The sequence below is a fragment of the Oryctolagus cuniculus genome, chromosome 10, assembly GCF_964237555.1.
Source record: "Oryctolagus cuniculus chromosome 10, mOryCun1.1, whole genome shotgun sequence".
NCBI lineage: Eukaryota > Metazoa > Chordata > Mammalia > Lagomorpha > Leporidae > Oryctolagus > Oryctolagus cuniculus.
Genome location: NC_091441.1, coordinates 99,636,256 through 99,651,425, shown reverse-complemented (window position 1 = coordinate 99,651,425; position 15,170 = coordinate 99,636,256). Strand labels below are relative to the sequence as shown.

Here is a 15,170-nt window from a genome sequence, read left to right as displayed (position 1 = left end):
AAACTGGGACAGTACACAGCTCAAAGTTGTGCCTGTGTGGGGTCCCAGTGCAGATGTGTGCAGCCCTCCCAAGAGACAGAAGCGGGGAAATGTGAACAGAGGCTTAGAACAGGGGCCACAGCTTCTGAGATGGCCGTGGACAGGTGATTGAAACTTCTCCTGGCCAGCCAGCACCCTCTCAGAAAGCTGGGCCTGATAGGGTAGTCCACAGAGAGATCTGGTTAGCCTGGAACACTCTAGTAGGGGGTCCCTCCACTACACACTGGAGCCAGAAAGCTCCTTACAAACCAAATGCTGTACATGATGTAGGGCAAGGATGCACTGTGATTTGCCCAGACAGATGTCAGCCTCTTGGGTTCAGTCGTTATGGTTCCCAAAAGAAAGAGTCCCTAAGATTAGGGCTCTTGTTTTTTCTGGTGTCCCAGGTCAGGGCCATCTGGGAAGCCCAGGAGGTGATAGGAGAGAGCCCTTCAAGGAATTGGATCTTGGTTCTGGTAGGGAGTCTGGCCTGGCCACCTGCCTGCCATCTCTTCCCGTCTTTGGTCCTTATGGGTCCTCACTGTTTTGGCTTCCCCAGGAATCTCCTGCTAATGAGCTGTTGCCCACATTTGATGAATAAGTGGGGAAAGGAGCATTAGGTTGCAAAACTGTAACCCTCTCCCTTCTGAGTTCTAGCTGAAGAAACCAGCTCTTTTACTCCGTTGTATAAAGCTAGTCTTTGGGGTAGGCATTTGGGGCAGCAGTTAAAATGCCACTTGGTACATCTGCATCCCTTATCAGAGTCCCTTGTTTGAGTCCTGACTACTCTGCTTCTGATTCAGCTTCCTGCTGATGAACACCCTTGGAGGCAGCAGGTGATGGCTCAAGTACTTAAGGCCCTGTCACCCATAGGGGAGACCCAGATGGAGTTCCTGTCTCTTGGTTTCAGCCTGGCCCTGTCCTGGCTGTTGTAGGTATTTGGGGAATGAACAGTGGATAGAGGTTCTCTCTCTCTTCTCTTCTCTCTTCTCTCTCTCTCTCTCTCTCTCTCTCTCTGGGCCAGGCCAAAGGCAGGATCCAGGAACTTTATTCAAGTCTCCCACGTGGGTTCAGGGGCCCAAATATTTGGCCCATCTTCTGCTGCTTTCCTAGGCACATTAGCAAGGAACTGGATCAGAACTGGAGCAGCTGGGACACAAACTGGCATCCATATGGGATGCTAGCACTGCAGGCGGTGGCTTAACTTGCTATGCCACAGTACTGGCCCCAAAAATCTCTATTTTAAATCAGAATTGTAAAGGGTTCATGATTTAGAAAACTCAGAATTTGCACAAGTAGAAAATCAGAGGAAATGACATTTGTTTTTGGTTGTCTTCTGGCTAAGTATGATTAATTAAAAGCGCCGTGCTGCGGCTCACTAGGCTAATCCTCCGCCTAGCGGCGCCGGCACACCAGGTTCTAGTCCCGGTCGGGGCGCTGGATTCTGTCCTGGTTGCCCCTCTTCCAGGCCAGCTCTCTGCTGTGGCCAGGGAGTGCAGTGGAGGATGGCCCAAGTGCTTGGGCCCTGCACCCCATGGGAGACCAGGATAAGTACCTGGCTCCTGCCATCGGATCAGCGCGGTGCACCGGCCGCAGCGCGCTGGCTGCAGCGGCCATTGGAGGGTGAACCAACGGCAAAGGAAGACCTTTCTCTCTGTCTCTCTCTCTCACTGTCCACTCTGCCTGTCAAAAAAAATAAAAATAAAAATAAATAAATGATTAATTAAAAGCATCCTTTCACTCAGTCTCTTTTCTGAATAATGAAAAAACTACAAGTGCAAGAAATAGAAAACTCTACCTTCAACAAAGCTACCAACATCTATGACCTGAAATACTTGAAATACTTGCACAATAAATAAAGAGCAGTGTTCAAGTACAGAAAAGTCAGTCCAGATGAAGGAGAACCCTAGGAGGGGGCGCTTTCCTCTGTGAGACTAGGGCAGAGGGCTTAGAATCCTTTCTTGGTCTGCACAGATGGGAGAAACTGGGGAGTGTCCTTGAACCCTGTGTGATGTCAAAGAATTATTAGGGAAGTGGCATTGCCCAAGGAATTGAGTAGGGTGGGGGACAGATAGGGACAGACAGATAGGAGCTGCCATTAGTGGGAAGAAAAAGGAAATTCAAAATATGTATAATTGATATCCCTGGAGAAAAGAGCAAAACACATAGGGAACACAGAAACATTCAAAGATGTAATAGAAGAAAACTTTCCCCCTGAAATGAAATAAACAAATAAATCTGAATAAATACTGAATTTCAGGAAGCATAAATATGGAATATTCAAGTCTAAAACACATCTTTTAAAATATTAAATGTCAAGACCAGTGCTGGCGTGTAGCGGGTAAAGCTGCTGCCTGCAGTGCCAGCATCCCATATGGGTGCTGGTTTGCGTCCCAGCTGCTCCACTTCCAATCCAGCTCTCTGCTATGGCCTGGGAAAGCAGAGGAAGATGGGCCAAGTGCCTGGGCTCCTGCACCCATGTGGGAGACCCAGAAGAAGCTCCTGGCTCCTGGCTTCAGATGGGCACAGCTCCAGCCATTGTGGCCAACTGGGGGAATGAACCAGTGGATGGAAGACCTCTTTCTCTCTCTCTCTCTGCCTCTCCTTTTCTGTGTAACTGTGACTTTCAAATAAATAAATAAATCTTTTAAAAAATACTAAATGTCAAAGAGAAAGAAAGTTCTATTGCACCCAGAGGAAAAAAGTTAATACATCTGTAGGGGGCAAAGGCTGGTCCAGAGCATTCTGCAGAAATGGTGACAAAAAACACAGTGGCTATACCGCAAGGTCCTTGAGGAAAGAAAGTATAAGCCTAGGATTTTATATTCAGCCAAACTGTTGTTCCAATTTAAAGGTCACAAAGATGTGTTCAGACATTCAAGAACTCAGAGAATATTGTTATTGTGAGTTCTTTTTAAGTGACTGAATGAATAGGTCAAATTTTCTGGGAATACAGCAGTTATGATGCTGCTTGGGATGTTTGCATCCCGTATCGGAGTCCCAGCTCCCCTTCCCACCCACTTCCTTCTGGTGCACACTCTTCAGGAAGCAGTAGGTGATGGCTTCTGTACTTGAGTGCCAGCCCCAGCCCCCATGCTGGCGACCCAGAGGGAATCTTGGCTTTGGCCTGGCCCAGCCCCAGCCCCAGCTATTGCAGGCATTTGAGAAGTGAACTGCTAGATGGATGATCTCTCTCTCTCTCTCTCTCTCTCTATATATATATATATATATATATAATCTTTGCTTTACAAATAGAATGAAAATAAATAAATGGCAATAAAAAATAAACTTGTAGAGATGAACTCGTAAGACATCAATGGAGAAGCTTAATCAAAGGAGTAGTGACCCCTCCACAGTGACCCCTTAAGCTGAGAGGATTGCATCCGGCATTTGCTGGCCTTCACAATGCCTGTCACAGGCACCAGTGCAGGAGACATTCAGCCTTCGAGTTACACTGAGCTCATGGCATGTGATGCTTCCACTGACTGATGCCCACAGGCAGCTCTGGTGACACGGGAAAAGCCACAGGATAGAGGTGAAAATGGTGAAAATGGGGCTCAAGGAGGGTCAAAGATAAATACAACATGAACTACTATATACTGAGTGGTCCCTTTCCAGTGGGAGATGAAGTTAGACTGAGGTGGGCCTGACCCAGGTCCAAGTGAGACACTCCAAGAATCTGAATATCGCTCAAGCAGGTCTAAGGGTTTGGTTTTATTTTACGTTGTGGATGATAAGTCCATGGCCTTTTGTGCTTAATCAATGACAAGATGCTTTCCCACTGTTCCTTTTCCAGCCCAGCCTACCATGCAGTCATCACCAATTAATTGGGGTTATTGGAAGTTCCCCTTATTTCCCACCCTTGCTGTGGATTCTGGAAACTGGCAAGTCTTGGAAAGCACCCAGCCATATCAGATTGTCCTGAGCGAAGTGCTTAACCCTGCAGGCCAAGCCCCCCAGGGCTTTCTCCTGTTGCAGTGACGGCCTGGCTCCCACCTTGCTGGCAGCTTGTGCTGGCCCATGTTTGATGGCAGCAGCTCTGGGTTCTCCCAGGCCCTCCTGCCTGACCCACTTGTAGTTTCACCCCAGACTCTGTCTTTCAGTAACCGTGACGCAGTCAGCGCTCGCTGCTGTCAGCGTGTTCTCTGCACAGACTGACCTGGGCCTGCCCGAAGCTTGTTGTTCGGCCATAGGAAGAGTCCTTCCCAGGTGTCTGAATGGAAGGGATGAGTGAAGGTGGTGGGTGCTTCCTTCTTGTGTTTATCTGGGGAAGGTGTGAGTACATGTATGCCCAAGTGATTAGTACACACTTGCTTTGGGGTCTGTCACTAGGCCAGCATAGTGCTTTGTCCCCACCCGTACCAAGGAGGAGCTAGCTCTCTGGGTTACTCTTGAGTCTTTTAGGTCTTGCAAACTTACTCTCAAGAGTGTGGCCCCAGCTTCAAGAACCTGGGAAATTAGGAGAGAAAGGTGTTAGGCTCTTGGGAAACTGCCCTGGAGGACTGGGTAGGATGCCTTCCCTTCTCAGCCAGCAGGGCATCCCCTGGCTCAAAGACAGCATCTTGAAGCTCTAATGCCATGGTGCCAGCTCCTTATCTAGTCAGTGGCTCCCCGTGAGTGCTGTGACTCAGAACACAAAGATCCTTGTCCCGTGCTGCTGCCAACAGCAGAGCAAATTCTGTTTGGTCCATAGACAGTCAAGGAGTCTGGTGAGGCTGGCTTCTGATAGCCTGGGGCCTCTCTGTCACTGCCCCCATGTTCATCTCCCATGGAGCAGAGCTGGGGGCAGGATAGCATCTGATCTATGCAACCAACAAGACTCCTTTAAAGACGGAGGCCTGGGAGTTTCAGAATTTCCATGACTTCAGCCTCTAACCTGGGCACCTATGTCCCAAAGAAGGAACAGGCAGAAAGTATGAAAACTCTGTTTGGTGTTGATTTTCTACCTCATCCTTCCTGGCTCTTCCGTCTGGGAAGATAGGTTTCATCAACAATACTAAGCACATAACTGGTGAATAAACACTCGCATTGGGGTGTTTTCTAGATAGGGGCACATGACCAAGAAAAATGTAAGAGTCCACCGGCCTGCAAGCTTGGGCGGGGCACGGCAGGGTGGTGTGGTCAGGAAATGCTTTCGTGTGTGAGAACTGGAATGTTTTCTGGGCACCAACTTCCTGACTTCTCACATTCCTTTCTGCTAGAGGAGCCCAGCACCCCCATTCCACCGCCTCTGGTTCCTCCTGGATGTGCAGGGACCACTGCGGTGGCCTCAGAGGAGTGGGTGCCTCCCGCCCCGCAGCGTCTGCCAGCCGCGTCTGCCAGCCGCGTCTGCCCATTACAGAAAGGTCAGCCATGAATTTATCACAACCTTGTTTGAAGCTGGGCAGCCCGTCCTGCTGCTCTTAGACGGTTTTCTTCAGTCCACCCCCACTGGTGAACAAAGGTGGCTGTTCATTACTGCGGAATGTTCAGGTGGTGGAGTGCAGGCAGTGGGGGCATGCCCTAGAAAACTGCCAGGTGGAGCCGTGGGCTCCTCCGCGAACCTCCCTGCTTTGCCTCCTGTCCGGCTCAGCCCTGCAGGCCCTCCCTGAGAGCAGCTCCCCTCTCTCCCAAGTGGCTCCTCTCCCTTTTCCCACTAGACACCAGGGCGGCCAGGGTGCCCTATGGACATAGTTGGTGTCTGGAGTGTCTTCTTAACCACAGGAACTTGTTGGCCTTGTACCTGTCTGGGAGGTGCCCGACAGGGGATCCCAGCTTCCGCTCAGCACCACCTGTGTGGTTTCTCCCAGGAGTGATTGTGGTATGGGTCAAGGGGCCTCAGAGCTACAGAGGACTGGTGAGAGAGGGGCTGATGGAAAGGGCTCAGCCCACTCCCCAGCAGCCCTCCTGTGGCCAGAGGGCGCCGCCTTTCCTTAGCAAACAGCTTTGAGTTGAGTTGTTTCTGATCAATTAATAGCCCTATATGCTGCCATGAAGGAAAGCTGGCAGAAGTCCAGCTATTTCTATGGCCTCTGTTCTTTGTGGCCTTCTTAAAAATGCTTATCCCTGGGAAAGACATTTTGGTCTCCCTTTCTGGCTTCTAGCCACTGCTTCAGGTCTCTGCTTTCTCCTTCCATCTCCACCTGCCTGTCTGCCTGGGTCTTTTCTGCTTTATGGCAATGTCCCCTCCCCTCCCGGCAGACCCCCAAGTACTAGGGCTCCCTGAGGCTGCAGTCAGGAGCTCTGAGTTCAAGGGGCCTCTCTGCAGGACCCACCTCCCATGGTGAGAGAGACGGTTCCTCTACCCTGAACACAGGTCCTCCTCCGGGCTGGGCTGGACCCTGACTGCACGCACTTCCCTCTCCTTTCCTCACTCCCTCCTCTCTCACTCCCACAATCATGTTTTGGTGCAGATCTTTGTTTTTGCCTCTCTCTAGAAAGCTCACCCTCTCCTCCTAAGGGGGCCTACAGCTGTTCCTCCCTGGCTTCTTTGGAACTGGTGTCCACGGACTGACATGACCCTTGCAGCTCCTGCGTGGTGGACCCGTGTGTTCAACAGGAGAGTGGCTGACATCACCCGAGCTGGGCTGGGTTATGAAGGAATTGGGTGTTCACCGTGTGTGACCTCTGTGTGTGTGGCCTTTTTCAGCCTTCAGATGTGTAAACTCAACACATGGCATTGCTGAGTGCTCTTCTCATGGGAACAGCTAGTCCTGTGGAGCTGCTCCCTTTCTGGCATCTCCTGTATTCCCACAAGCAATGGTGCTTTCCTGGACCACTGCTCTCTCGGTGATCTCTGTCCCCGAGAAGTGTCTGTGTGCTTAACCTTTAACTTCCATATAAACATGTCTACACTAATGTGAATTAAGCCCAAGCTATGGCCTGTCTCCTGATATCTCTTGGATCCCCAGCCTCCAACCTCAACACAACCAAACTCAAACTTTTGGTTTTACTATTACACTCCCCATCCACCCTTGGCTTCTCTCTTTGGATTCCCCATCTCAATGGAAAGGGGTTCAAGCCAGACACTCCTGCTGTCCCTTCCCTCCCCCTCCCCCACGGACTGTACTGGGCTGTTGCCTTCTTACTGGCTTGCCTACCTCCACCATCTTCTCCCTGACACCGAGCCTACACACTTCCCTGTTTGAAAGCCTTACAGGCCCTGCTGTCCTGGTCCTTTTCACTTAACTTTGAATGTCCCATTTGACACAGGTCATTCACCACACAGTAGGGCTGGAACTCGTCTAGATGCTGGGAATAGCAGTGGCTTACATCTGCATGCTTGCCTGTACAACCACCCAGGCCAAGCATGCCCTGACCCACCTCTGGGTCTTTGTGTGTGTGGCACTTTCCCTTTCACCTTGGGTGCACAGCCCATTCTTTAGGAGACTTGATTTAGATGTTTCCATGTCCTTGAAGCCTTCTGTGGCTTCTGCCTCTCCCTGGACCATGGGGCAGTGATTTGCTTGCACATCTGTCTCTACTCTAGATGGAAGGCCCCTGGAGGACTGGATCCCTGTCTGATTCACTTTTATAAAAATGTATCTTAATGAAATATTGAATAGGTATTTAGCAAGAAGGCTTATAAAATATGTATAAGATGTGAAGAATGACAATACAGTGAGCACTTGTGGCCCTACATCCCATTATAAGAGAAATGATTCCTTTATACCTTCAAAACCTATCACAGGGCCTGGAACTGGTCCAGGAATCAGTAAATGTATGTGAATAACTAAAAGATGGAACAAGTGCCTGAATGAATGCATGAACGAATGTCTGTTACTGGAGTCATTTTCTCTGTGAGTCTCTTGGTGGTATTGAGCATGCTCCAGGCAACATGGCCATAACGGAATGATGTCACTGCCCCAACTGGGCTATGTTTTGTGGCTCACTCTACCGTTCACACACCTTTCTGTTCCCTTTGCATGTGCATGAAATCGGGTCTGGGAATAGTGTGGCATCAGAGTGGTCAGAGACTGCCTCCTGCAGAACTTGAACTTAACCAGCTCTTGAGAAAATAAGAAACAAGAATACAAAGAACACAAATTGCACTGCTTCTCACCCCTCAACAGCTATGCTGTGCTTGTCTACAGAGTGCAGGACGGTGGTTAAGGACAGGGCCAGGCGGACTGGATCCCATAATCCCAGCTCTATTACCTGAAAGTCATGGTGGCTTTGCAAGCTGCTTAGCTTGTATGCATGGCAGTTTCTTTGTCTGTAAAATGAGCAGAATGGATCCTTACCCGGTGAAGTTTCTGTGAGGCTTCCCAGTTGGTATGTGACAGGTGTCTTGCGACGACATTACCGCTGTGGTTGTCAGCAGAAAACCCTCTGCGGTGGGCTTGAGCCAGGGAGGGCTCCAGGAGTTGCGCCTGCAGGGCTCCAGTGTATAAGGCCATCTGCAGAGAGCTGAGGGCTGTGCTAGGCCCTTGCCATAGTTCCTCAGCCTGACGCTTTGGGGCCACGTTTGACTGTTCTGAGCCGTGATGTGTCTGTGGCCCATCTGTTCAGGAAATACGTATTGGTTTGGGCCAGGCCATGGATCTGGAGAAAATGTATCCAGAACTATCACACTGTGATGCAACATTCAAGTAAAAAAGTCACTGTGTACACAAAAGATCGCCTGTCACTCACTAGTCAACCCATGTAAATTGCTACGTTTCTCAGAGGCCTGGGGGGAGGGCTGTGGCCCATTCTTGTCTAATAAAGGACTCTCCATTGCTTCTGATTAGCTTTCAAGCGCTGCTTTTAAATTCCAGCCACAAATAATTTAAGTGAGAAAATGAAACATTAATTTAACAAATAGGAAATCTTTCTTTACGATACCTAGAAATCAGTCTCCTGAAAGACCATGGAGGAGCCCTCGTTCTGCATGTGGGCCAGCATGGCTGTGGCCCCCACTAGGCTGTGCCCCCCAGACAGTGCCTCGATCAAGCTGTGGCCACCACCAGGCTGCACCCCCCCAACTGTGCCCCCTGGCTGTGCCCCCACCAGTTTGTGCCCCCTCCAGGCTGCACCCCCCCCAGGCTGCACCCCTCCCAGGCTGTGCCCCCTCAGGCTGACCCCCCAGTCTGTGTCCCCCTCCAAGCTATGCCCCCCAGGCTGTGCCCCCTCAGGCTGCACCCCCTCCAGGCTGCGCCCCCCCAGGCTGTGCCCCCTCCAGTTTGTGCCCCCACCAGACTGCGCCCCTACCAGGGTACACCCCACAGCTGGGACAGAGATGCTAGACTCATGCTCTGGTGTCTTACTGCTAAAGGAAATGGCAGGTCTGTGTGTGGTTAGGCGCATGTTCGTGCTGATGGAAGGAATGTTCGATGGACATTTACTAGCGTGGCTTTTCTCTGGAATGATCTTTATTGGACTGACATATGTGTCTCTACCCCCACTTATTCAGAAGGGAGGCCACCTGTGGAGTGATTCAGGATGAGCCTCCTGAGGTGGGCTCCTCTTCTCTACTCATGACCTAAGACGTCGCTACCATTTGCCTCCTGGATCTTTTTGGCAAGTTAGATGGCCTTCAGCCGGGAGCAGAGCCTCCAAGGACTGGGGAGACTGGGGCAAAAGGGCCAAGGCAGGCTGCTCGGCAGGCAGCTGTGGCCGGGCTTCGGTAGCTGCTCTCAGCATGTCTGCTCTGACTCCCGGGTGCCAGCATCCACCCAGATGAACCCAGTCCAAGGTAAATAGAGAATTTCAGGAAGCAATTTAAAGCGTTGCTTTTGATTTTCTGTGTTCAGCCTCTTTCAAATTGGAAAAGAAGAAAATTGGAAGAAGTAAGCTTAATTTGGATCAAAGGAGAAGAAATATAAGGGGATTGAATTTTTGTTTGATGTTTTTTGCCTTTTATTGAACTTCCCAACTCTGCAGGCTCCTGCAGCCAGGCCAGCTGGTTTCTCAATGACCGCGCTGCAGAGCTCCAGCCCTACCCAGCCTTGCACTCGTGCAAAAGTCACCCTCATCCTGTCTTACTAGACTTGGTTTGGAATTAGGCTTACTTTGGATACAGAGGTCCCTGCTGGAAATGGCATTAAATGCCCCTCCTTCCCCAGCTGTCCGGTGCAGCTTGGTCCTTAAAAGCCACATGGTCGAGGAGAGCAGGGGGCGGTGTCCTTTCCCACCAAGAAACACTGCAGACAGGCTTCGATGAACATGTCTGTTCATTAACAGCCATGTAGGCTTTTTAAAAAGCAGGGAGAAGGGGCCTAACTCGGGAACACTGACTATAGGACAGAACCAATACTGGCGCCAATATGCTTCTCCTATCAGCTTGAAAGTCACGCAGCTTTCCAGGTGGGCCTAATGGGCCTGGGCCACACCCTTGAGCAGTTTACCTGATTGGCAAAAGGGGGAGGTTGGGGAGAAATGGGCCTGGGCTCTGCTAACTGCTGGGATCACCCACAGTCTGGGTTCAGCCTCTGAAGGTGACAAATAAGAACAACAGACTGTCCAGGGCAGTAGCACTGAACGTGGGCTGTGTATTGGATCACCTAAGGAACGAAAACTACTAATGTTAAGAGGCTTCCCCCACAAAATCCGATGTGATCCATCTGGGGTTCTGGAGTTTAAAAATCACCCTAGGGCCGACGCCGCGGCTCACTAGGCTAATCCTCTGCCTTGCGGTGCCGGCACACTGGGTTCTAGTCCCGGTTGGGGCGCTGGATTCTGTCCCGGTTGCCCCTCTTCCAGGCCAGCTCTCTGCTGTGGCCCAGGAATACAGTGGAGGATGGCCCAAGTCCTTGGGCCCTGCACCCGCATGGGAGACCAGGATAAGTACCTGGCTCCTGCCATCGGATCAGCGCGGTACGCCGGCCGCAACGCGCCGGCTGTGGCGGCCATTGGAGGGTGAACCAACGGCAAAGGAAGACCTTTCTCTCTGTCTCTCTCTCTCTCTCTCACTGTCCACTCTGCCTATCAAAAAAAAAAAAAAAAAAAAATCACCCTAGGTGTTTCTGCTGTGTTGATTTGGCAGGGGTTTGGGACATCCAGCCTGTGGGCCATATAAGGTCCATGAAATCATTTGGTCTGGCTGGACTTGAAAATTAATACATCTATTAGCAGGCTAATTTTTTATTTGGTAATTTTGTATGGTCTGTGAATGATGTTACAAATACCCAAGTGGCCATTGGCAGAAAAAGTTCCTTTACCCCTGGTGTAGAGCCTTGGTACTCAAAGTGTAGTTCACAGACCAGGATTTGTGAACTTATTAAATTATAGCCGAGGAGGCCGGCATTGAGGTGTAGTGGGTTAAGCCACTGGCATCCCATATCAGAGTGCAGGTTGGAGTCCTGGCTGCTCTGCTTCTGATCCAGCTCTCTAATAATGTACCTAGGAAGGTGGCAGAAGATGGCCCAAACACTGGGGCCCCTGCCATCCATCATGGGCAATCAGGATGGAATTCCAAGCTCCTGGCTTCAACTTGGCGTTAAAAGAGTGAGCCAGTGAATGGAAGATCTCTGTCTCTCCCTTTCTCTCTGTTGCTCTGCCCTTCATTTTGTTAATTTTCTGTGTTTTTTAAAAGATTTATTTATTTATTTGAAAAGCAGAAATACAGAGAGAGGAAAGAGAGAGTGTGGGGTGGGGGGAGAAAGAGAGAGAATCTTCCATCAAATGGCTGCAATAGCTAGGGCTGGGCTAGGCCAAAGCCAGGAGCTAGGAGCTTTTACCAGGTCTCCTGTGTGAGTGCAGAGGCCCAGGCACTTCTTTGCTACAGTGCTGTCCCCTTTGCCTTTCAAATAAGCAAGTAAATAAATCTTTTTAAAACATTGCATCCAGGGCTGGCACTATGGCATAGTAGGTTAAGCTGCCACCTGCAACACCAGAATCCCATATGGGCGCCAGTTGAGTCCTGGGTCCTCTCCTTCCATCTAGATCCCTGCTAATGGACCTGGGAAAGCATCAGAAGATGGCCCAAGTGCTTGGGCCCCTACACCCATGCGGGAGATCCGAATGAAGCACCTGGCTCCTGACTTTGGTCTGGCCCAGCCCTCGCCATTGTGGCCATTTGAGGAGTGAACCAGTGGATGGAAGACTTCCCTCTCTCTCTACCTCTGCCTCTCTTCTATAGCTCCACCTTTTGAATACATAAATAAATCTAAAAAAATTTTTTTTAGCTGACCCCAGACCTACTGACTGGGGATCCACACTCTGTCAGGATGTAAGAGGGACACTCAAGACCCTGCCACATGGCCTGGTACTGATGGTTCAAGCGGGAGATGCTTGTCAGGGCTCAGCAGAGCACAGCGAATGGTGGCTGAGATGATGCCACTGGGCAGGAGGATGAGGGTGGTGGTGGGGCTTGGCAACGTCGCTTAGCTTCATAGAGTCCTCTCTGCAGGCTGCTTCTCTAAGATGTGTCTCTAACACAGTCATTTTCAATGTCATTTCAGCGCTTCCCGGAGACTGGACCCCAAGGAACCTGTGGGTAGCCAGAGAGCAGCTTCCCCAACCCCGAAGCAGGCTTCCACTACTGCTCCTGGCCGAGAGAGCCCCCGGGAGACGAGGGCGCAGGGCCCAGCAGGCCAGGAGGCTGATGGCCCCCGCAGGACGCTGCAGGTAGACAGCAGGACGCAGAGAGCAGGGCGGTCCCCCTCGGTGTCGCCGGACAGAGGCAGCACCCCCACATCACCCTACTCCGTCCCCCAGATTGCCCCCCTTCCCAGCAGCACCCTGTGTCCCATATGCAAGACCTCGGACCTCACGTCGACCCCCAGCCAGCCAAACTTCAACACCTGCACCCAGTGTCACAACAAAGTCTGCAACCAGTGTGGGTTCAACCCCAACCCTCATCTCACCCAGGTAAACCCCCTCTGCGTCGCCACCACACCCCCTCTCCTGCTCCCTTCTGCTCTTTCTCCAGCTCTCCTTTCCCACTCATTTCCCTTGTCTTCTGGGGGGAGGGGCAGTCCTGGCTCTAAGATGTGGCCCTACATCTTCTGAGGGATTCCTGCATACCCTGAGTGCTTGGGCAGCTTTCAGTAGAAGATGTTTCCCCAGCTGGTCTAAGTTTGGCCAGGACAAATGGTCTTGGAGACATCTAAGGCCGTCTTAGAACATCTTTTCCCAATGTACACTCATTGGGAGAGGGCCATGGGCAGCTAGAGGACACAAAGGGAGACTGACATCCCTGGCCTGAGGTCTGCCTCTCTCTTTAATAGTGGGTCCTGGAGGGGTGCTGGTGAGGAGAAAAGGGTTCAGGGGCAAGACTCCCAGAAGCCCATGGGTAACCAGCAACAGCTTCCCTAACTCCCTCCTTCCAGCTGGACTTGGGACACTCCTTCTCTGGGCTTCTGTTCCAGTTAGCTTGGGGCCTGCGGTGATGGAGTAGCTACTTGTGCCCAGGCTGAGTACGCCGTGCCAGGCGTTCACAGAGGGTAACAGTGTCCCATGTCCATTGAGAGGCCACCATAGGACCAGTTCCATGAGTTTGGCTTCTGTCCCCCAAGGACTCTGAATCCACAGCACCCCCCCACACGCACACACACCTGACTTCGTTCTGGGTGCTGTGCGTTGCTGTGGGATGCCTTGCCCTGCCCCAGGAGGCCTTATTTGCTGACTTGGAGGCTGAGTGCTCCTATGTATGGGATGAGCCAGGCCACCCCTTTCAAATGAACTGAATAGGTTTCCTGGCTTCCCCCTACTCCTCCAGGGTAACACATGGAAGTCTCTGGTTCTCCCCTGAAGGCTCTGCTCTCGGATAGGACAGGGATCAGCTGACGGCCAGCACAGGCCTGGCCTCCTTGCGATTACCAGCAGCTGGAGCTGTTTGGACTGTGTGGGAGGGAGAATGAGTGAGAATTATTGTTCACAGGTCAGGGTCTATATATGCATGAGGTGCTGTGGGTGTGGGATGTGTGGTTTGCGAGAGGTAAGTGCGAGATTCCAAGGAGGGAGCTATCCGTGTGGGGAGATGACTCAGTGCCTTGGAGTCGCTCCTGGAGTGTGGAGGCTTCCTGAGGAGGCGTGTGTGCTCGTGATGATTGCATCTGCGATTAGAAACAGGCCTGCGCTGATCAGTTAGATAAGTGTTTGCCTCTCAGTATTTAGAACAGTGTGATTGAGGCCGGGGACGTTCGCCAGAAGCGCCTGGTCTCAGGGGAGTGGGGAGCCTTGGTAGCTGGCCGTGGGGCACCTCCTCTTTGGGCTGGCCTTGCCCTTTGCATCCCACCAGCTCCTGGAGGCCGTCCCAGCCCTCAGCACACCACAGCCTCTGCCTCCGGACTCCCTCAGACCCAGGACCTTCGCTGAGGTGGGAGGGAGTCAGCCTTTGGCTGTGCCTGGAAAAACAGCAGAGTGGGAGGGCTCTGGAGCCACTCAGTCCATCTGCCTCACCGTGTGGAGAGGAAGCCAAGGCTCAGGGCCAGGAGGAAAGGTGGCCTCAGCCTTACTGCAGAGGCACAGTGCTGGGGAAACCAGCCTTCCGAGCCAAGTTCCTCAAGCAAACGCTGGCCCGCACCAAGGAAATGGCTCTTTGCTGCAGGATTCCTTGGGGCTTTCCGCATCTGGAGGGCATCACTGGGCTCCTTTCAGGGGCTGCTGTCTCAGCACCCAGCTTGGGAAGTGCTGACCTAGTCCATTCTCCATGCACACCTCTTTTCTACTGTGGTCTCCAGGCAGAACCTTTGCTTTCCCAGAGTTGGCTTTTCCGTCAAGAAAGCATAGCCTTTTTTCCCCGAGGTGCGTGGTGTAGCGTCAGTCCCGTGTCATACTGCTCAGAACCGAGCCATGCCCTGTGTGCTTCCACGTGATTCACAGGCTTTGCTTGCACATGTGCTATTAGAGCCATCCTGGTCGGAGCACATCTGTTCTGGTCACCTGCGGCTTGATGTTGTATCAGCCAAGAAAGCCATTTCTAGGAGTGTCCAGCTGAGGTTCTGGGTCTATACTGGGGCTGGTTCTGAGGTCAGGTGTGTCTTGGTGGCAGGGAGTCAGGGAGCGTGACCTCCAGCAAACTCACTGTAGCCCTCACTCCTTTTTCAGTTTCTGTCTTCCTGGGAGTGGTCCAATTGGAATAGGGAAGGGTAGGAGCACTGCACACACTGGCCATGGGGGAGCATCCTGGGGACCCTGTCTGGGGTGGAGCATGTCCCTGGGACTGGCGGTGTGGGTAACACTGAGCCCTAGTGGAGGGCTGGCAGCCCAGGGCCTGCATCCAAGGCCTATCAGCAGGTGCATTTCTC

General features: G+C 51.8%; 1 protein-coding gene across 5 annotated transcripts in view; it reads left to right on the top strand.

The window, feature by feature from the left end:
* BSN (bassoon presynaptic cytomatrix protein) overlaps positions 1-15,170 on the top strand; it is a 109,237-nt gene that overhangs the window by 50,760 nt on the left and 43,307 nt on the right. For 3 of the 5 annotated variants that reach the window (XR_007921916.2, XR_007921915.2, XM_051852441.2), the window contains exon 2: positions 12,381-12,789. Coding sequence is in view for 1 of the 5 variants with exons in the window: in XM_051852441.2 (XP_051708401.1) it covers positions 12,381-12,789 (409 nt within the window). In the remaining 4 variants the exon portion in view is untranslated. Of the gene's footprint in view, positions 1-12,380; positions 12,790-15,170 lie in introns of those variants that run through there. The other 2 variants (XR_007921917.2, XR_007921918.2) reach the window with 2 other exon arrangements.